General features: G+C 43.3%; 4 protein-coding genes across 4 annotated transcripts; 1 reads left to right on the top strand and 3 right to left on the bottom strand.

The window, feature by feature from the left end:
• Positions 1-20: 20 nt before the first annotated feature.
• On the top strand, positions 21-1,438 carry LOC145705900 (serine/threonine-protein phosphatase 4 catalytic subunit). The gene is made up of 9 exons (XM_081783399.1): positions 21-108; positions 149-286; positions 326-427; positions 467-529; positions 569-665; positions 713-798; positions 843-961; positions 1,010-1,135; positions 1,185-1,438. Exons 1-9 carry the CDS (start codon positions 46-48, stop codon positions 1,312-1,314), a joined length of 924 nt encoding a protein of 307 aa, XP_081639525.1. The 5' UTR covers positions 21-45; the 3' UTR covers positions 1,315-1,438.
• A 392-nt stretch (positions 1,439-1,830) lies between these two features.
• LOC145705902 (uncharacterized) lies at positions 1,831-2,635 on the bottom strand. Its single transcript, XM_081783400.1, has 3 exons — positions 2,268-2,635; positions 2,061-2,222; positions 1,831-2,023 (listed from the first exon to the last, which is right to left on the bottom strand). Exons 1-3 carry the CDS (start codon positions 2,622-2,624, stop codon positions 1,838-1,840), a joined length of 705 nt encoding a protein of 234 aa, XP_081639526.1. The 5' UTR covers positions 2,625-2,635; the 3' UTR covers positions 1,831-1,837.
• Positions 2,636-3,411: 776 nt separating this feature from the next.
• LOC145701549 (WD repeat-containing protein 64-like) lies at positions 3,412-10,272 on the bottom strand. Its single transcript, XM_081778762.1, has 20 exons — positions 10,137-10,272; positions 9,783-10,074; positions 9,449-9,517; positions 9,226-9,351; positions 8,790-9,184; positions 8,527-8,743; positions 6,534-6,621; positions 6,294-6,494; positions 6,035-6,209; positions 5,900-5,994; positions 5,774-5,857; positions 5,667-5,728; positions 5,186-5,621; positions 4,853-5,142; positions 4,568-4,813; positions 4,366-4,527; positions 4,166-4,321; positions 3,884-3,919; positions 3,681-3,842; positions 3,412-3,637 (listed from the first exon to the last, which is right to left on the bottom strand). The coding sequence occupies exons 1-20, from the start codon at positions 10,238-10,240 to the stop codon at positions 3,467-3,469; spliced, it is 3,567 nt and encodes a 1,188-aa protein (XP_081634888.1). The 5' UTR covers positions 10,241-10,272; the 3' UTR covers positions 3,412-3,466.
• A 273-nt stretch (positions 10,273-10,545) lies between these two features.
• LOC145704879 (uncharacterized) lies at positions 10,546-17,294 on the bottom strand. The gene is made up of 4 exons (XM_081782344.1): positions 11,538-17,294; positions 11,275-11,462; positions 10,979-11,233; positions 10,546-10,935 (listed from the first exon to the last, which is right to left on the bottom strand). Exons 1-4 carry the CDS (start codon positions 17,173-17,175, stop codon positions 10,696-10,698), a joined length of 6,321 nt encoding a protein of 2,106 aa, XP_081638470.1. The 5' UTR covers positions 17,176-17,294; the 3' UTR covers positions 10,546-10,695.
• Between the last annotated feature and the right edge of the window lie 4,736 nt (positions 17,295-22,030).

The raw sequence follows: 22,030 nt of genomic DNA, 5'->3' as shown, positions 1-22,030 counted from the left end.
TTTGACTAATTTACGAAGGATTCTTTCAGATTTTGTGGTCAGAAAATGTCTACCACGTCGGATTTGGACCGTCAAATCGAACAGCTCCGAAGATGCGAAATAATCAAGGTACGAAATTTTCCATGATTCTCGTTTTCACCAATTCAAGGAGTCGGAAGTAAAGCAGCTTTGCGCCATGGCTCGGGAAATTCTTGTTGAAGAATCAAACGTCCAGCGAGTCGATGCCCCAGTTACTGTTTGCGGAGATATTCACGGACAGTTCTACGATTTAAAGGAACTCTTCAAGGTTCGAAAACACCCATTGCTCCAAACTAACGAATTCTAGGTGGGAGGAGATGTGCCAGAAACAAATTATTTATTCCTTGGCGATTTCGTCGACCGAGGCTTCTACTCTGTCGAAACTTTTCTGCTGCTTCTAGCTCTCAAGGTAAAAAGTTCTTTGTTTCTTCATTTTATATTTTCCAAGGTTCGATATCCCGATCGAATCACTCTCATCAGAGGAAACCACGAGTCCAGACAGATTACCCAGGTACAGCCAGCTTGATTCGAGTCCATTTTTATCGAGTAGGTCTATGGATTCTACGATGAATGTCTCAGAAAGTACGGATCCATCACCGTCTGGAGATATTGCACAGAAGTGTTTGACTACCTCAGTCTCTCTGCAGGTAGATGAAACATCTTGTTCCTCATTTTTCAATATTGCATGTTTTAGTAATTGACAACAAGATTCTCTGCGTCCACGGAGGCTTGAGTCCTTCGATTTCCAGTCTCGACCAGATCAGAACTATCGACAGAAAAGTAACTGCTTTCAAAACTCATTTGATGCTTATAAAATCGTTCAGCAAGAAGTTCCCCACGACGGCCCAATGTGCGACCTCCTCTGGTCCGATCCAGAAGACACCACTGGATGGGGCGTTAGTCCCAGAGGAGCTGGCTTCTTGTTCGGCTCTGATGTCGTTCGGTAAATTAAATGAGGATGAGGGGTTTCTTTTATCGCGGATTCTTTCAGTGAATTCAATCGCACAAATAATATTGATCTGATTTGCCGCGCGCATCAGCTTGTAATGGAGGGATACAAATGGCACTTCGATGAGACTGTTTTAACCGTTTGGTCGGCGCCGAACTATTGTTACAGGTACTATTGAGAAATCAGGAACTTGAAGATGGTAAACCGTTCATTTTAGATGTGGAAACGTAGCGGCAATTTTGGAACTGGACGAGACGCTTCAAAGAGGCTTCACAATCTTCGAGGCTGCTCCGCAAGAAGTGCGCGGCGTCCCGGCGAAGAAGCCAGTTCCAGACTACTTTTTGTAATTTTTCTAACAGTAGACTTTTTTCATTTTTGTCGATACTACCTTGTAGTAACTAGTTGTTTTCAAGTCCTCCATTTATGACACTTGTAATGCTTCATTTATACAAGCAATTATTTTACTTAAAATAGTATGAATGAAAAATTAACTCTAATTTTTGTTCAAAAAAACAGTTTTGTTTTGGGCTTCTCTTCTAGGCTAATTATTCGAGATTAACAATTGACATGATTAAACCCTTTCTTTCGCGCGTTTTTAAAAACCGTCTTCCATCATGGAAGAGCATCGTCTTTCGCTAAAAATGCTTTCTCATGTATTTCTTTCTCTCATGCAAGTTAATGTCAATTCAGTAAAAATAACATGTTCATTTTTTTACTCTCGGATCATCCGAGTCGGATGTGAGACAAAAAACACACACTTTCAACCCTCGAAATCCATCCAGAAAGAACACTGCCCGTGGTCCCTGTTTCAAAAAGTTTAAAAATCTTTGAAAAAACTAATAAAAAAAAACTTGAATCAAAAAGACGAATTTATACGTTGTGATAGTTGTTCAAGAATTTGGCAAGCTCTCGCACAGTAGAAGTATTCATGCGTTTGGTTATTTGCAGGTTAGCTGGGTTGTGATCGTTGAGATATTGCTGCAGAGTAGCGGTCGTTTTCCACTCCCATTTGCCGATTTTGCACTCGTCTCCCCAGAACTCGCCGGTAAAACGAACCTGAAAACTGTTTTTGCTGCTTATAATCAATTTTTACCTTTGCGCGGATTTTATGAAGCCACTTTCGAATGGCTTCTGTTGTTTCGTCTCCCCAGTTAGTTGTTGAAACCTCCAAAGTGCCAGCTCTGTGGTGGAGAAAATTATTAAGGCCGGTAACGAAGCTCCTGTCGATCGCATCAGTAATTGGCATGTTAAATCCCTAAATTAGATATGACGATTGGCGGGGATTTCGAATTAGTCTGACCTGGTCGCGAAGATACCGCTTGAAGGATTTCAAAGTTCCCGTCCCGAACATTCCACATGGCTTCATGTCGTAATATCCGAGCTTGAGCAAATAGTTTTGAAGAGTTCCGATCGCGAGTGAATCCCATTTATCATTTATCGGAAGCCGGCCATTTTCAAGGAGGAAATCTTGCAAAACTGCGATGCTCTGGCTCGTGAATCGTCCGTTTTCTGGCAAATCTGGCCCAGAAGTATTCTCGTTGAGGAACTGAGTCAAGCTTATTCTCGTTGCATCGTCGAACTTGCCCGTTGTTTCGGATAAACGATACTTGAAAGAAAACGCAGATCCTATTAGAAAAAAGAGAATAGTGCCTCTCATGCTCCTCTCAGCTTTTGAATCTATGCGAGGTCTGTTCTTTGCGCATCCTGATGTCTTGAAAAGTTTGTTTATTTTGGCGCTTGCATGTCTTGAAGATAACTCAAGGTCAATAATGTAATCGTTTTCCAAACAATCATAAGTACAGGGTTCACTTTTTATTGAAATCTTTATTACAGAAGCTTCTCCGAAAAATCTTTATCGAGAATAACTCACCGGAATCGAGCTAAAAAGAATTGTTGCTTTTGAAAGTAAGACGACCATTTACCTAACTGAGCTAAGTGTCGAATCAGAAGACTCGTCGGTGCTAGAACTCTCGGTCGAAGATTTCGCGTGATAATCGTAAATTCCGAGCCCCATGTTTGAAAGCATCTGCGCGTCGAAAGTGGACTCGTACGTCGACTACAAAATAGAAAGTCCTCTACTTTTGCTACTGGCGTTACTGTTTCCGTCGAGCTTATTCTCGAAGTCAGACTTTCCTTTTTCACTAAAAAGGAGACTGGGAATTTCGGCCTCAGAGCTTCCGTCAGTCCAAGATAGAGGCAAAGAAAAAGGCTCAGACCAGCTATTAATGAAAGAAGAAAAATGATAAAAAGTTCAAGTCCGCTGAGCTGTGTCATCTAATCTCTGAAAATGAAAGAACCTGCCACTCTTTCTGTCAAGTCAGTCGAAAATTTAAAATTGCGGAAATTATCTCCGGAAAATGATGATCTGCCTGGAGCAATTTTCCTCCCTCTTTCTGTTACCGAATTTCAGTAAGAAGAACTCTGGATCATTTTTATTGAAAAATTATTTATTTGTGTTATAAAAATAGAAGTGGTCTGTACAGTTTTCAGTGGGCAGAATTATTCGAATCGAACATGGTAAGAATGGTTCGACTCTTTTTTTAATGCATAAGGATCTTCAGTCATGCTCGTGGGCTTCTCTGGCTCTTCGACGTCTTCTTCGCCGATGTCATGGATTTTAAGAGAACGCCATGCATTCGAAGCTGGGTCCTTCTTCGTGTCTACCGGTTGCTAGAAACACACATGAAAATATGAAAGAGTGTTTGTTTCTCACTTGAGAGAGCTGTCGTTGCAAACTCAATCTTTTCCCGCTGGAAGAGCTCAACGTCGATCGGATTTCTTTGAACATGTCTTCGTTGGAGAGCTCGTATTTTACCCGATTTCGCCAAGGCTTCGCGTTGCCTGCTGATGGTGGTGCATCTCCGCCTTCCATTTTCTAAAATTTGTTGGTTCATCGTTTTAGCTATAAATTCCAACCTTGAGGCTAGGAAAAGTCGTTTCCATAAGAACATAAAAAGTTCAAGTCCGCTGAGCTGTGTCATCTAATCTCTGAAAATGAAAGAACCTGCCACTCTTTCTGTCAAGTCAGTCGAAAATTTAAAATTGCGGAAATTATCTCCGGAAAATGATGATCTGCCTGGAGCAATTTTCCTCCCTCTTTCTCTTACCGAATTTCAGTATCAAAAAATAATTTATTTGTGTTATAAAAATAGAAGTGGTCTGTACATTATAAAGTGGGCAGAATTATTCGAATCGAACATGATAAGAATGGTTCGACTCCTTTTTTAATGCATAAGGATCTTCAGTCATGCTCGTGGGCTTCTCTGGCTCTTCGACGTCTTCCTCGCCGATGTCATGGATTTTAAGAGAACGCCATGCATTCGAAGCTGGGTCCTTCTTCGTGTCTACCGGTTGCTAGAAAAAACGCATGAAAATATGAAAGAGTGTTTGTTCCTCACTTGAGAGAGCTGTCGTTGCAGACTCAATCTTTTCCCGCTGGAAGAGCTCAACGTCGATCGGATTTCTTTGAACATATCTTCATTCGAGAGCTCGTATTTTACCCGATTTCGCCAAGGCTTCGCGTTGCCTGCTGATGGTGGAGCATCTCCCCCTTCCATTTTCTTAAATCCGTTGTTTCATTGTTCTTTTTTTTAATTCAACCTTGAGACTTGGAAAAGTCGTTTCCATAAGAACATCATCAGGCGTGTACGGATGGCCCCAAGAAGTCTCCTCCATCAAGTCCCACTTTTCTTTCTGACCAAATGTTCCGACATATTCGCCATCAAAAGTCCACGCTCGGCAAGTCGCATCAAGAGACGAAGTCAAGATGATCTCTCGCTGATCAACGGGAGCAGTTAAAGTCACACAGTCGACATGTCCTCTCCAAGTAGCGCTGATGGGCGCGACCTGAGAGCTTGAGCTTTGAAGACATAGAAGAGAACCTACCTGAGTGTGCGAAAGCTCGAAGGAAAAGTCGTACAGATCGAGAATGAAAATGTTTCCATTAGTGTCGCCACAAAATAAAAGCTCTCCGTCTTCTGTCAGACTCAAATGAGAAATGGGATGATTGGCCACTTGTGTTGCAGCGATCAGCGTCGGTACTGGACCGAGAAGATTGTAGAATAAAATTGAACCGTTTTGGTGGCCAGCTACGAGTATCTTTTTCTTTTCTTGGTATCTGGCAAGGCAAGTGAAAAATGGACCGTTCTCTTCGTCTGAAGACTCTATTTCCGGATCTAAAGAAAAGGATAAATAGCTTTCTAAAAAGAGTTCTCCTACCCATTGACATGCGAATTTGTTCCTTTTGAATTCGATTCAAGACTTTTCCAGAGACCATGTTCCAAATGAGAATTTCACCGTCAAAACTCGCCGTCGCCAGTAAATTGGTGCCGACTAGAGCCGCCGATATTATGTCTTCTTTGTGCCCTCTTCGGACATCGTCGTCCCAAAGTCCAAGTGGTCTTACGTCGATCACGTGCTTTTTGTCAATTTCTGGGTACAGATTGATCCGCCTGTCCCACCCAACGCTCAGGAAGTATTCGGACTGACCAATGGTGACCATGTGAAGAGAGGCGACTTCTTTGCCATGTTTGCGAGCTTTGAGATTCTTGAGAAGTGAGCCGTTGTTGTGATTATAAATCCGTGCAGTTCCATCTCGGCAGCCTATGATCAGACGTCTGTGCGTATCGTCAAATGCGAGACAAGATATCGGCGTCTGAAATCAACGAAGAATAAATCTAACAAACACAGACGCTGTTACCTTTATATTGAACTCGAATGTCTTTATGCCTGTTTCTAGGTCCCAAACGCGCACCAATCCAGCTACGAGTAGAATTGTTGGAATTATGAAAATAAGATAGACAATACCTTCATCGGCGGTGACAACTTGAGCGAATGTTTGATTGTAAATGCAGCTCGTGACTGGAACTTGATGACTGAGTTGTACTTTTCCTAAGAAATCAGGGTGATAAATCGATTCAAAGAGTAACAAACCTTGTAAGTAATCGATATTTCTTGAAGTGACTGTAGGTCTTACGGGTAGAAGATTCACGACATCTGTCGCCACGACTAGTGTTTTGAGCACATTACTAGAATAAGTCAAAAATCTTGTCGGAAGTGCCGTTTTACCTGAAGCAAACTGAAGTGAAATCTCCATTAACCCCGTGCGCTTTAGGATTCAACGTCAGCAGCCTCGTCTGTTCTGCTACGTCCCACACCATGATGACTCGATCTTGAGAGGTGGAAACCAATCTGTTCAATTTTCCATCAATTTGAACGTAAGAAACTGGCGCGGCATGGCCTTATTCAGAGTTTTCAACTGCTTTCTAACGAGATTATTCTCTAATTGCAACTTTTAAACTCATTTCTTTCAAGAAGCTAGAGGGTTTTTGAATCGAAAAGGACTTGGAAGGCACGGACCAAAGGCGAATAACTCGATCAATGCCGCCAGTTGCTAGCAGATTGCCCCTAGCAGTGAAGGAAATCGCTTTTACTCCTTTTAGAATTTTAATGAAGTTGAGCGCTGGCTTCTCTTCTCGTTTAAATTTGCTGCTGGTCGGTCGCGAGTTTCGTAACGTAAAGTAATCGCCTAACATTTGGTATAATTCAATACGTAAAATGGCTTTACCAAAGTCCGGCATTGGCGAAATGCAAACAGCAGTCGACTGATCATTAGAAGCGGAGATAATGGCGTTGAGGTTCTCCGAGTAAATTACCTAAAAAGAAGAAAGAGTTAGTTACAGTCAATGTAATAAGGAGTAATGGAGCGGCATACTGGAAATGATCTCAATTTTCGCTAAAATTGATCCTCTGAGCGCCTTATCCATCACTGTCACTTTCTTCATTCCGCCTATTTGTCCGAGAATATCACCAAGTGCGAAGTAGAGAAAAGGCCCTTTAGAAATTTCTAGTGCAAATCGATTTCGACCGCGGTTTTTCTTCAAGATGCAACAATCACTGAAAGACTGAATTTTGAATGCATCTGGCCAGCGGAATTCAAAGCGCAGCTCATTAACAGGTTCACCGATTTCAAGACGTCAATTTCATCGCCTTTCTGCACAATCGTTGCTTTTTTTTAAAACAAGTCCGCCTTTACATAAACATTTTAAAAAGGAAAATATGGGTGATGGTTGAAAATATATTTTGAAGATAGACAGTCAGACTAGAGAAATAAAAAGAGAGTCGATGAAGAATAAAGTGAATTCGGCCAAGGCATTAAAAGCTAATCAAAGTGAGTCTAATTATCGCCATCGTTGTATAATGAATGTATAAATTAAATTGGCGCTGCGATGATATAATGAAATGGGCCCTTAGGGCAATCGCAGATCCGCCCTGCGGCTACATGCCTAAAACAAGAGAGAGAACGTTTTCAAGTTTCAACCATTCGTAGTTTCGTATTTTTGGAACCGCAGCGAGGCATGCATCAAAGTCAAATCGGACAGCGAGTTTGGCTTTGACGAAGAGTGGAAGAGACATAAAGCCAATTGTTCTCAGAAAGAACGCCTCTCGATATCGGAATTATATCAAAACGCCCCGTTTAAGGTAGGTTAGTAGCAAGAAAAAAAGATTGTGGAATCCCTTTTAGTTCGTACCAGCATTGCACAGTTCAAATTCAGAAGTTATGCCACTGCCGGGAGAGTTTTTCCAAAGCAAAAGTTCAGTGCAAAAGTCCGACTCTGTTTTTGGATTTGATCGAAGCTGGAGAGAAAGACATAATATCGCCGATTTGAGAAACTCGAGCATTTTCAGTAGAGCTTTTCATGGCATCGTTCTACCTCGTAAGTCAAAAAAAAACCTCCATTTCATCAAAAAATCTCAGCTCGATTCGATGACGAGTACAATTCGGTGGACCGCTCAATAATCCGCTACCCAATTTTCTTCCCTTTTCTCGTCACACTCTCTCTCGCTACAAACTTCTTCAAACACTACGACTACCTTGTCATGGAAAAGCACACGAAGCTGTATGAAATCTGGAGATTCTGGACCTACAGTCTCGTCTGCGAAAGTTGGACTGGTTTTTACATTTCTACTGCCTATCAATTATTTGTCTGCTGTCCCTACGAAATTGTTTTCGGATCTAAAAGCAGCATTATTACCTACAATCTTGGCATTCTCCTAGGTAAGCTGCTGACAGAGCGGAATGTTCTGATTGCTCTTTTAGCCAGTATATTCTTCATGCTACAGTCGAGCGATAAAATTCTAATTGGAACGCTTGGCGGCAACCTTTCCATCGCCATTCCGCTGATTTATCTCGCTCTACGAGGGTTAATTAAAGCCGACATTATGCAGAATATAATCCGCATTCTCTCACATATCCTCTGGATGGGTAAGATTCCTCTTCAAAGCTCTACTTTCTTTCATTTCTAGCTGGTTGGATTTTCGCTAAAGTTCGAAAAGATCAACTCTGCGAGCTCTACAAAACCAAGCGGTGCGATATGACTAGCTCTGGAGCCGTCGCTGGGATAATAATCGGCCTCACGGTCGGAGTCGGACTCGTACTACCGAAACCGTGGAAGCAAAATACGTATTTACAAAGCTCATTGATTTTTATACTGTCGCTCGTTGCCTGGTTCATTTTAATCATTTTCCTGCTCGACGATTAAAATTGTATAAATTATTACCTCTGTGACCCAGTCGTCGTGCGCCTTCCATCGAAAGAATTTAACCGTCGAGCTGCCGAGTGCCTCGCTCAGCGTGACGATCGGGATCTCATCGTTTGTTTTATTCTTCCACTCGCGGATCGTGTCTGCCAGACGCTTGATAGACAGCACAGAGATGCAGCCGAGACCGTCGCAGAGAATAATGATGATTTGACCTTCGACGGCGTAGCAATGCACTCTTTAATTCGGTTTAGTCAATAGGTTAGGGTTAGAGTTAGGGTTACCTGAGAGGGACAGATTCGAAATTGGTAATTCTGCAGTAGAGTTCGAGCGAAACAGAATCGTAGATGAGAATTTCGCGGTCGCCAGTGAAAGCAAAAATTCTGTTCATGGAAGAAACGAGAGAGCAATCCGTGACCCAGCATTTCGAGCGATCTTCAGTGATACCCAGGCGAATCGATTTATCTATCGTCAGGTCTTTCGCCTTCCAGCAGAACATCTGCCCGTCTTTGGAGACCGTCATGATGTTTCCATCGCCAATGACTCTGAGGCGAATGATTTCTTCTCTGTGCGCAGCATGGGATTGCTTCGCTGGAATGACGAATTTTATCGTAGCGCCTCGCTTGCCCACCGCTTCTTTTTCCGCGTACTCGAGCTGCATATAACTGCAAAACTCGTCCTAAAACAGCTGTAAGGAGCAGTTTTCTCTGAGTTGTGACTTGCCCAGTCAATGAAGCCATCTGCTGATGTGTCGATTTTCTTGAAAAGGCGCTCGATTTGGCTTTCAGCGTTGTTTATGCCCAAAATCTTCTCGAACATCCGTTTGAACTCGTCAATAGACAGACCCTTTTTGAAGCGGTAAATTTTCAAAATAAAGCTTTCAGAATAAGAAAATGCGAAATTTCTTCCAAGAATCTTTTCCTTGATATCAATTTTTACTTACATCTTCTCCACCTTGCTCGAAAGAATCGTGAATCTCTTGAAGTTGATCCAGTGAGATACTGTCTTCGATCTAAAAGCAATTACAGTCATTTTGAAGAACAAGCCCGAACCTTATGAAAATCGATTTTCTCCTCTTGAGCATTATCTTTGACCCTTTCGGGTTTTCTAAATTTTCTCGCCATTTTCAACCAGAATATCGGAGCTGTATCCGAATTCTGGGAACTTGGCAACTATTTGTACAATGACAAATGAATCAATTTAGTATACAAAAGAAGGCGCCAGGAGCGTGTTAAGACAATTAAACTGCACTTCAATCAAAACGAAGAGAGACTCACCTTTCCTCCAAGCCGGGACTCCTTGGTCTGAATGTTCAAGCGCTGAAGAATCGCCGCCACTTTTCCGGCATCTGTTGGATCTGTCACGGAGAGTCGACGCTCGCGATCGCGGTGCAGGGGATTTCCGACAACATGGTTGACGATCTGGTCTGTTTTGGCTTTTTGGGCTCTCTCTCGACGAGATACTGGACGATCTCGGAACTCGTTGACTGTTTGAGGTCGGTCAAGACTCGGAGCTAGTTTTCCTCCATCTGCTTGGGTTGGAAGTCGACCGGTAGCCGACCAGGATCGGGTTAACTTTTGTGGACTTTCAATTCTGTTGTTTTATTTATCATTTGTTTATTGATTAAAAAGTTTTCCTGGGGGATGAACTCTGTAAGATCGAAATCGTCATCCGATTCGAACTCGTCTTCTTCAATATCTCTCACTTCTTTTACCCCTGGTTTAAAAACGACCATTTTACTGATCTATTCTAGTTTTTCATTATTTTGGAAATCTATTATTATCGATTTAAGACCTGGGTCCCCATGGGAGTTTTACTTTCTTATTGAATCAGCAGCTTCAACGGGAGGAGCCTTTCATAATCCGCCTTTGTCTCGCTGAAATGGATTGTTTATGAAAGAAGCTTGCGGAAATATGCTCTTCAGATACCTGAATGACAAAGCTTGCAACTTGCCAAATAATAAAAAATCATCTAGAGATTCTTAGAGACACTTTAAAAACTCACTTTCACGGAATTAAAAACGTTTATTCCGTTTCGTATGCAGAAGAAGGTAAGGAAAAGAAAAAGTTTGAAAAAAATATACAGAAAAAATCCCTCTCTGAAAAAGTTCAGAGACAGAAGAAATGTCCATTATCCAAGAAATCGTGTGTCAGTTCCGCGCGTTTTATCCTCGTCCATGTTTTTGTTTGTTTAGAAAAGTAGATCCGTTGTGGTATCGTTGTCAATTGATACAGTCGTTGCTGTAGGAGCAGCTGGCTCAGTTGATTCGCCGAGAATGTCCAGACTGTCGTAGACGTTCTCTTGTTGAGCTGGTGCTGCTGGAGTTTCTACGGGGGAAGCATATGTGTCGTTGAAGCTTTCTGTAGTTGTGACAGTTGCTACTGGCTCGCTTGCACCGCCGGGGCTACCATTGTCGTCGTCTGCGTTATCCTGAAGGAGATTCTCAGCTGTAGATGAAAACGAGCGAATTTACCTGAAGAGGATTATCATGTCCATCCACAACTCCATCGACGTTTCCAGCATTGCCAGGATTTTGGAAGCTCTGCTGCTGATGACCAAGTGGGTTGCCCTGCTTAACGATGTAAAGACCAACTGCACCGACAACAACAATGGCGACGAAAACACCAGCGACGATGGCTCCTACATTTGCACCAGATCCTTCTGGTTTTGTTGTTTGAGTTGTTTTCACAGTCTCGTGTGTAGTTGTTGGCATTGGAGTTGGTGGGCTCTAAATCTCGAATGAACTCTAAAAATTCAACATTTGCTTACGTTAGGAGCACAGCATTGTCTATCACTAGGACCTCCGCAACCCAGTTCTGGCTTGATGAAGTTTCTACACTCATTTCCTTCGAAAATGCACTTTCCGCCAGCTAAAACGCATTCTGTATCTTGCTTGCTCCACTCATCTTCTTCCGCCTTGCATTCTTTGGGAGAATCAGTGCAAGATTTGCAGCAAACTGCTCCGGGTAATCGCATGACTTATCAAATAATAAAATAGATTGTTTTTTATATTTCATGCGAGTTAACCGAGCCTTGATCATTTCCGCCGTGGCCATCGTTGGAACAGATTCCTTCGACGACACCTCGATCGCAATTGTGAACCTTGCCACGTGGAATACATCGGCCTCCTTGTTCCAAGCATTCGACATTGTTGTTTGGATGGAAGCACCAGTAGCCGGGTCCATCCTCGACGGGGCTCCAGCAACAACCGTAGCCGATGCATTCGTCCTGCTGGATTCCATAGTATCCACAGTCATGACGCTGCTCAATTGGAACCGAGCAGAAAGACATCTGAGCTGGTTTCTTACAAACATACCCCTTCCAGTTATTACAGGTGACATCGTTCCAAAGCCCTTGGCTGTTCATAAATGCACAAGGTTCTGAAATGCCAGATGCACCGCCGTCGTTTGGCTCACCAGGCATCCAAGCTGTGTAGGCTAGTGCAGATCCGTCAGACCACTCAGAAAATGCATTTGATTCATCTCGTCGAAGTCCGATCCAAAGATCCTCGTTGCTCTTTGCTGCAAGTGCTCGTCTCTCCTCATCATCTCTGATCGAAGCAAGATGTGCTCCTTGACTGACGCACCATTCTTCGGAAGTTTCCCAGTACTCGGTAGCCTCCCAGCCAGTTCGGAAGATGTAGCAGTATCCGCCATATCCCCACCATTCTGGGTCACATCGTTCTTCGCCCGGGTTGTCGTGATTTTCTGGTTTATAGTTTTTCTCTAACTTACAGATCGATTTAGCAGCAGTGTTACAGTTGTCTTCTTGAACCCATCTTCCGCTACCCTGCATTTTGACACAAGATTTGTCTCCAGCTGGTTCGACGGGGGATCCATTTGCCCATTTTGTGAAAGAGACAGGTCGATTGTCCTCCCAGAGCCAGACAGTTCCATTAGTATTGACGACATTCTTGTCAGTGTAAAGACCAATCCAGTAGCTGTCAGATGTGTAAGATCCCTCGTTGATAAGAGCTGTAAGGTAGGCATTGTCATGAACGTCCAGAATAGTTGCAAGACCAGCATAGCCAAATCCACTTGCGGAATTCGCGCATGAAGCCTTTGCTGCTTCGTAGTCCATTTGATTATCAACGACTTTATAGCAGTGATCGCCAAGCGGCTTGTAATCTGCTGGGCAATTGTGGGGATTTGGTGGACTTGGCGCCGGAAGTGATGGATCCTTGAACATTGAGCAGACAAATGGTTTTTCATCGAGACAATTAGCATCGTTCCATCGACCGTTGTTTTCTGCAACCATCATTGACAAGCAGTACTCGTTGTTGTTAGCATTATTTGGTTCTCCATTGGCCCAATAGCTAAAAACCCAGGGAGTTTGATCAAGCCAAGACCATTCTCTTGCTTGATTAGCATCGCCTCCTAGCCAGACTGCCCCGTGAGAGTCATATAAATGGCCGAAGACGAAGTTGTCGTAAGTTGCATCCGGGACCGATGCCAGCTCAGCGTACTGCCCTTCTGGAGCTCCTTCTTGTTCTCTACATTTGAAACCAGCCATGTCAAAAGACAAGTGCTCCTCGGTAGCTCCTCGCTTTCCGGAAAACTTATAGCAGCGATTTTTAAAGTCGTACCAATCTTTCGGACATCCACCGTTTCTCTCGGGCTCTGGAGGCGCAGTTGGTGCTCCTTGTGGCCATCGCTGGCAAATAAAAGGGAACGAGGTTAGATAGTCTTCAGTGAACCATCGTCCGTCGTTGTGCATGACAGTTGCATCGTAAAGATATTGGTTGTCTTTTGGATTTCCTTCAGCGTAATTGTCGTAGTCGACGGGAGAACCATCAAGCCAACGCCATTTCGTCAAGTAATCAGAGTAATCGTATTTGTATCGCAAACCGATCCAATAAGCTGGTTGATCATAACTTGGGTCCTGACGTAAGATCTTTGTCAACTGCGACAGCTCTTCTTTATGATGAATTGAGATCAAAGTTCCTCCGTCGCCAAGATTTGCGCACTTGGTGTTAGCTGTGTCTTGATTTCCAGAATCATTTGGAACTACCATCACGCACTTGATGTTTCCGTCAGCTCTATGCTCAAGCTCGTACCAGGTCTCGCCTGGATTAGCAGTTCTCATGCACTCTTGACTTGGCTGGATGGTTGGTGGATGAGTTGGCAGTGGCTCTGGCTGTTTACCTCGAGTAATTCCGCAGATCAAACCAGCGTGTGAATTGCAATAATCAGAGTACCACTGACCTTGAACGTATCCCGAATAAGTCATCGCGCATTCTTCATCTGGTGCATTCTTCTCAGGTTGCCCAGCAAGCCAGTTAGTGTAGTCAACCGCTGTAGCATCTGTCCATTGATATCCCCGCTCACCTCTGTCGTTGAAGCCGATAAAATAAGAATCTCGAACATTGAGTCCTTTTCTTTCTTTGTCCTTGATGAGTTCGATCAATTTAGCATTTTCGTCGTAGTTATGAAGAGAAACAAGATTCGCACCCATTGATCGACAGAAAGCATCAGCTTCACCAAAGTTGACTCCATCATCGCGACCATCGATTGGTTCGTTCACGTACGAGTGGATGAAATAGCAATCGTGGGATTTAGCTTCACCGTCATCCCATCCGACCCAGTCAGCACCGCCCAGACATTCCGGACCAGCAATCGGCTCACGAGGAATACACGGAGGTCGTTCTTCTTCTTCAGCGGGTACTTCGCAGATGTAGTGTTGCTTATCATAACAACCTCGACCGCCGGAATTGTCTGTTGGATCCCAGAATTCGCCCCAATCGGAATACCACTGTCCGTTTTCGCGGCTCATGATCGCACATCCTTGGTAGAAAAAGTCCTCACTGCAGGGCAAGAATTCATGATCTCGGTTGAAATCATCTGTTCCAGAACACCATGGACCGCCAATGTTTTGATACCAAAGATCTTCAGGATCATCGACGCAATCATAGTATGTTTTGGTCAAAGCAGTACCAGGAGCCTTGTATTTGAATGGGAAAACACACTGAGTGCTGATTCCAGGTTCACCAGTTTTCCAGTTTGTGTAGCTTGGGCACTCTCCGGAAGCCCAGAGATATTCGATTGTAGTTCCATTTTGGCCAGAAGAGTAGCTTTGTCCGTGAAGACCGATCCAGAAGTTGGTGTGATCGTTAGCATGAACAAGTTCAACGACCTTTGCATGAAGCCAAGCGTTTGTAGCACTATCAGGAACAGTAACGAGCGATGACTGACCTGCAATCATGCCATTGCATTTGAGTTCAGCGTGGACGTAGATCTCTTGTTGCATCATGAATTTGTAGCATTTTGTTCCGAATCGAATCCATCCGTCAGGAGGACAGCCTTCTTCCTTGTCGACATGATTAGTAGGAGCAACTGGCCGCTGGCAAATATAGTTTGTGTTTCTGTTGCAGTCATCTGAGTGCCAAAGGAAACTTGCTCGGTAAGCAAGAACACATTCGTTGCCAGAATGAAAGCTTGGTCGATTTCTGTCCCAGTTGGTGAAAGTAACTGGAGTGTCGTCAACCCATTTTTCGTAGTAATTCGGATGCCCATTATCAGTCAATCCAAGCCACACATGATTCAAGTCATCATTGTTTCTGATCATGGCATAAATAAAGTCAGATGTTGCCTTATCTGGAATCACAGCCAGATCGCCTCCGAGTTCAGTGCAAATTGCTCTTGCTTCAGACCATCGCTTTTTGTTTCCATTTGCACGTGCTGGTTGGTAGTAACACATGTCTCTGTATTTGACCCAGCCTTCTTCGCAACCGAGGTGATCGCTTTGGAAGATCATTGCTTGGTCTTCTGCATCTCTGTCATTTGATTCGATTCCATGCGCTTCTGTTCCAATGAAATCCGCCGTGTTGTCGATGAATTTGAGCGATACGGTTCCACCGTTGTGAGCTTGAACACGACTGTCGTGAATTGCAGCTTGGCAGACGCTTGATTCCAGCGAGTACTTTGTCGTTCCATAAACATTGACCGGAGTGACCTGATCGCAATCGTGCGGGCATTCAACAGTGATGGCACTTCCATATTCTGCCAATGACTGTCCGTTATCTTGACATCCGATTTTACCAGACTGTGAGGTTTTGCATCCGATGATGTCGATTCTCATAGCAATTCTGTTCTTCCAGCTAAGCGGTTTGACTTTAACATAACGAGCAGTAACTGGTTGTCGGAGAATTCCTTCGCCGATTCCATGGCTGTCGTGGTTGCCACGGAAGCGGACGACAGCGGTTCCTTCGTGGTTTAGATAATCGTGCCAGTCATTGAGGTTCTTGTCGGAGAAAGCAAGACTGTATTCTGTGACCCAGTTTTCTCCAAGTGGATCTCCTTGAGTAAAGATACCAGTGATTCGCATAATAGATCCGAGATCAACCATCAGCCACTCGTTAACAGTAGCGGTCTCGGCAACCCAGACCTTTCCAGTTTCAGTTCGCTGGCAAACATATGGCATGACTTCTTTGCAATCGCGTGTTGTCCATTTGAACTGTTGATCAACAGACATGCAGACACATGCATTATTTCGACCATCATTTGCAACCCAATTCTCATAAGTAAGAGAACTGCCATCATCCCAAAGCCACTGGCCGGATTGTCGAGAAAGACCAATCCAGTAGCATTCACCTTGTCCGGGATTTGAAGAAGTTTGGACTTTGCTTTGGACACTTTGCTGATCATTATCGTTGAGAATTGCTCCAAGAACGCCAGCACCTCCTTGTTGATTTCCGCATTTGCCCTTCGCACTGTCATATGAAGATTTTTGTGTGTAAACTTGGTATGTTTTCTTGGTCGGCGTGTTACGTTCTTTGCAGTTGTTGTTGTCGTAGCATAGTCGAGCGTTTTTAGCCTCAGAGCCAGCTACTTCTGAACTTGCAGTGATGTCGGAATCGGAGATGATGTTGATTGGGCTCTCTCCGTTGACAATTCGATCTTGGCAAACACCAAGTGAGTGCATACAGCCACTTTTGCAGCCGATCAGTTCAACTCGCAGAGCAGCACCTGTTCGCCAGGTTTTTGGAATCACTCGGATCTTTCTAGTGAAAACTGGGTAAGGGAAGAAGTTGGTCACAATATTGTCCTTGTCATAGTTTCCATCGAAAGTGATGATTTCTCCTTTGCTGTCGTAGAAGTATTCCATGCCGCCATCGTGCGTTTCGTACTGAACTTGATACGTTTTCGTGTATCGCTTCCACTTCGGAATGGCTTTGAAACCAGCAAGACCCTGGGTCATGATTCCACGGACTTCGGCGATAAATGGCTTTGAAGCAGTATCAGAATCATAGAACGTCACAGCCCACCAGGGATTCTTCTCGCTCTCTGCAGAAACCCAACCTCCAGCAGCATCGTTGCCTGGTTTGAGGCCGTTGAGATCGATGAGCTTATTTGGCTGGTTTAGTCGCCCAAATTGTGCTCGAGTGTTCCATTCGTATCCTTCCAAAGTTGGAGAAGATGAAAAGCTCTTGGGAGCGATTTTGCCTCCGTATTCGACTCCGAGATGACCGTTGCAACAAGAATCGTCCTTGCAAGTTGGGAAGGAGTCCTCTGGCGGTTTGTAAGATTTTGAACGCTTTTCGCAAATTCCTTTGAGTCTAGCTGTGCAAGCAAAGTCCTCCCATTTTCCATCGATAGTTCTGAGCATGACGCAGTCATCTGAGCCTTGATTTTGTGGCTGTCCGTAATCCCAGTTCACGTAATTCCAAGGCATGTCGTTCGACCAGCCCCACTGACCTCCAAGATAACCATTGTCGGGTCGATCAGGGAGCAATTCGTTGTCGGGAATTGAGGGGAACCATTCTTCATGCTCATCGTAGCCACCGATCCAAAATCCTGGAATATATTGTAAGTTTTAGTTAGTCAGATTTATAAAAGTCTCTCACAGGGTCCAAACGACGGCAACTTTGGACCCTTTCCTTTTTTTCTTTATTGTCTATGGTAAGTTCATCTTTCTCTTTTGAAATGATAATCGCACCTAGCAAAAATGATCGGTAACTCGCAAAATCATGCGAAAAGCAAATCAAAGTAGTTTCGAGCATTTTTTGGCAAGTGAAAGATAACGTAAGCGTTAAACAACTTAAAAAATGAAATGAATGATTAATAAAAATCTTAATTTCTCAAATCAATAGCTTTCAAAATGTCGATAAATCTTTTAAAACTTTATTTAAACTGAAATTAATCTCTCTTCACTTCTTCATTTCCAGATTCTCCTTCAATTTCTTCATTTCCAGATTTCTTCTTCCATTTCTTCATTTCCAGATTTTGGATTTCCGCAAATTAAGAAACCGTAAAGCTCTGATCTTCTAAATCTACTGGAGTTTTTATAAAAATGGGTGTGGGTGGGGATGGGGACAGGCAGAGTCAAATACCTATTTAATCGGCGGGAGAGTCTGTCAGTCCGAAAATCGGGCCTTAAGCCGCTGTTTCTAAGCCATTTACTGTAAAATAGGCAGGCGGTACTCATGATTGCTCTGATGATGCTCTAAGCCATTTACTGTAAAATAGGCAGGCGGTACTCATGATTGCTCTGATGATGCTCTAAGCCATTTACTGTAAAATAGGCAGGCGGTACTCATGATTGCTCTGATGATGCTCTAAGCCATTTACTGTAAAATAGGCAGGCGGTACTCATGATTGCTCTGATGATGCTCTAAGCCATTTACTGTAAAATAGGCAGGCGGTACTCATGATTGCTCTGATGATGCTCTAAGCCATTTACTGTAAAATAGGCAGGCGGTACTCATGATTGCTCTGATGATGCTCTAAGCCATTTACTGTAAAATAGGCAGGCGGTACTCATGATTGCTCTGATGATGCTCTAAGCCATTTACTGTAAAATAGGCAGGCGGTACTCATGATTGCTCTGATGATGCTCTAAGCCATTTACTGTAAAATAGGCAGGCGGTACTCATGATTGCTCTGATGATGCTCTAAGCCATTTACTGTAAAATAGGCAGGCGGTACTCATGATTGCTCTGATGATGCTCTAAGCCATTTACTGTAAAATAGGCAGGCGGTACTCATGATTGCTCTGATGATGCTCTAAGCCATTTACTGTAAAATAGGCAGGCGGTACTCATGATTGCTCTGATGATGCTCTAAGCCATTTACTGTAAAATAGGCAGGCGGTACTCATGATTGCTCTGATGATGCTCTAAGCCATTTACTGTAAAATAGGCAGGCGGTACTCATGATTGCTCTGATGATGCTCTAAGCCATTTACTGTAAAATAGGCAGGCGGTACTCATGATTGCTCTGATGATGCTCTAAGCCATTTACTGTAAAATAGGCAGGCGGTACTCATGATTGCTCTGATGATGCTCTAAGCCATTTACTGTAAAATAGGCAGGCGGTACTCATGATTGCTCTGATGATGCTCTAAGCCATTTACTGTAAAATAGGCAGGCGGTACTCATGATTGCTCTGATGATGCTCTAAGCCATTTACTGTAAAATAGGCAGGCGGTACTCATGATTGCTCTGATGATGCTCTAAGCCATTTACTGTAAAATAGGCAGGCGGTACTCATGATTGCTCTGATGATGCTCTAAGCCATTTACTGTAAAATAGGCAGGCGGTACTCATGATTGCTCTGATGATGCTCTAAGCCATTTACTGTAAAATAGGCAGGCGGTACTCATGATTGCTCTGATGATGCTCTAAGCCATTTACTGTAAAATAGGCAGGCGGTACTCATGATTGCTCTGATGATGCTCTAAGCCATTTACTGTAAAATAGGCAGGCGGTACTCATGATTGCTCTGATGATGCTCTAAGCCATTTACTGTAAAATAGGCAGGCGGTACTCATGATTGCTCTGATGATGCTCTAAGCCATTTACTGTAAAATAGGCAGGCGGTACTCATGATTGCTCTGATGATGCTCTAAGCCATTTACTGTAAAATAGGCAGGCGGTACTCATGATTGCTCTGATGATGCTCTAAGCCATTTACTGTAAAATAGGCAGGCGGTACTCATGATTGCTCTGATGATGCTCTAAGCCATTTACTGTAAAATAGGCAGGCGGTACTCATGATTGCTCTGATGATGCTCTAAGCCATTTACTGTAAAATAGGCAGGCGGTACTCATGATTGCTCTGATGATGCTCTAAGCCATTTACTGTAAAATAGGCAGGCGGTACTCATGATTGCTCTGATGATGCTCTAAGCCATTTACTGTAAAATAGGCAGGCGGTACTCATGATTGCTCTGATGATGCTCTAAGCCATTTACTGTAAAATAGGCAGGCGGTACTCATGATTGCTCTGATGATGCTCTAAGCCATTTACTGTAAAATAGGCAGGCGGTACTCATGATTGCTCTGATGATGCTCTAAGCCATTTACTGTAAAATAGGCAGGCGGTACTCATGATTGCTCTGATGATGCTCTAAGCCATTTACTGTAAAATAGGCAGGCGGTACTCATGATTGCTCTGATGATGCTCTAAGCCATTTACTGTAAAATAGGCAGGCGGTACTCATGATTGCTCTGATGATGCTCTAAGCCATTTACTGTAAAATAGGCAGGCGGTACTCATGATTGCTCTGATGATGCTCTAAGCCATTTACTGTAAAATAGGCAGGCGGTACTCATGATTGCTCTGATGATGCTCTAAGCCATTTACTGTAAAATAGGCAGGCGGTACTCATGATTGCTCTGATGATGCTCTAAGCCATTTACTGTAAAATAGGCAGGCGGTACTCATGATTGCTCTGATGATGCTCTAAGCCATTTACTGTAAAATAGGCAGGCGGTACTCATGATTGCTCTGATGATGCTCTAAGCCATTTACTGTAAAATAGGCAGGCGGTACTCATGATTGCTCTGATGATGCTCTAAGCCATTTACTGTAAAATAGGCAGGCGGTACTCATGATTGCTCTGATGATGCTCTAAGCCATTTACTGTAAAATAGGCAGGCGGTACTCATGATTGCTCTGATGATGCTCTAAGCCATTTACTGTAAAATAGGCAGGCGGTACTCATGATTGCTCTGATGATGCTCTAAGCCATTTACTGTAAAATAGGCAGGCGGTACTCATGATTGCTCTGATGATGCTCTAAGCCATTTACTGTAAAATAGGCAGGCGGTACTCATGATTGCTCTGATGATGCTCTAAGCCATTTACTGTAAAATAGGCAGGCGGTACTCATGATTGCTCTGATGATGCTCTAAGCCATTTACTGTAAAATAGGCAGGCGGTACTCATGATTGCTCTGATGATGCTCTAAGCCATTTACTGTAAAATAGGCAGGCGGTACTCATGATTGCTCTGATGATGCTCTAAGCCATTTACTGTAAAATAGGCAGGCGGTACTCATGATTGCTCTGATGATGCTCTAAGCCATTTACTGTAAAATAGGCAGGCGGTACTCATGATTGCTCTGATGATGCTCTAAGCCATTTACTGTAAAATAGGCAGGCGGTACTCATGATTGCTCTGATGATGCTCTAAGCCATTTACTGTAAAATAGGCAGGCGGTACTCATGATTGCTCTGATGATGCTCTAAGCCATTTACTGTAAAATAGGCAGGCGGTACTCATGATTGCTCTGATGATGCTCTAAGCCATAGTACTGAAACAAGGTTTTCGAAAAAGCTCTGATGATGCTCTAAGCCATTTACTGTAAAATGATTGCTCTGATTTTGACTGTAAAATAGGCAGGCGGTACTCAATTGCTCTGATGATGCTCTAAGCCATTATTGAATTTTGAGGGTTGAAATAGTACTGAAACAAGGTTTTAAAAAGCAAATAATGTTTTAAAAAAACCTTATTTTTTCGAATTTTGATGACCTCTAGTGACCCGAAGATGAACTTTGTTCGAGTTTCTGACCTCGGAATAAAATTTTTAAGGGTTTAATTAGTACTTTCACGTGTAGTTAAACCGCAAATAATGTTCTGAAAAAAACGCACTTTTTCGATCTTTTTTCGAGAAGATGAACTTTTTTCGAACTTTTGACCTCGGAATCGAACTTCTAGGTACTAAATTACTATAGTCCCAAAGTTTCATCCAAAAAGGGCTACGTTATCGACCACTTATTTTTTTCAGCGGGTACCTACTCGACAATTGAAAAAGAGTGCATAGCAGAATACGTGGAATCAAGCGCTGCTCTAGGGATTAGATCTTGCAATGCTGGGTACCAATTGTTCTACTGCGAAACTAGAGCTAGAAAGGGAACAACCATTTATTCCGGTTTTCAGAACGAACAACCGTCTCTACGAACCGACCGGTTCGTCAATCAGCTTTCCTGGCACCCTGATGTATTCTTTGTTATTTTTACACAAAAACTTCAACAATTTAAAGTTAACAAATAAACCAATAAATCACAAGCCCCCTCATCACAATAAATCTCAGCCCCCTTCCCTTGCTTTCAATTAAAAATGGGCTTGACGGCCCGAAGGGCCGTCTCAGCCCCCTTCCTGGCTTTCAATTAAAAACAGAATAAATACGCTTCGAAAAAATGTCATCGTCGGGATTCGAACACCGGGGCTCGGCGAAAATTTTGAATTTTCAGGTTTTTGGCTCTAGAATTTTTCGGCCGCTTCTGACCGTTCGATGAATGGCA

Source organism: Oikopleura dioica, chromosome PAR (genome assembly GCF_907165135.1).
Source record: "Oikopleura dioica chromosome PAR, OKI2018_I68_1.0, whole genome shotgun sequence".
Lineage (NCBI taxonomy): Eukaryota > Metazoa > Chordata > Appendicularia > Copelata > Oikopleuridae > Oikopleura > Oikopleura dioica.
The sequence above is the reverse complement of the archived record's forward strand: the minus strand, read 5'-3'. Positions and strand labels throughout refer to the sequence as shown.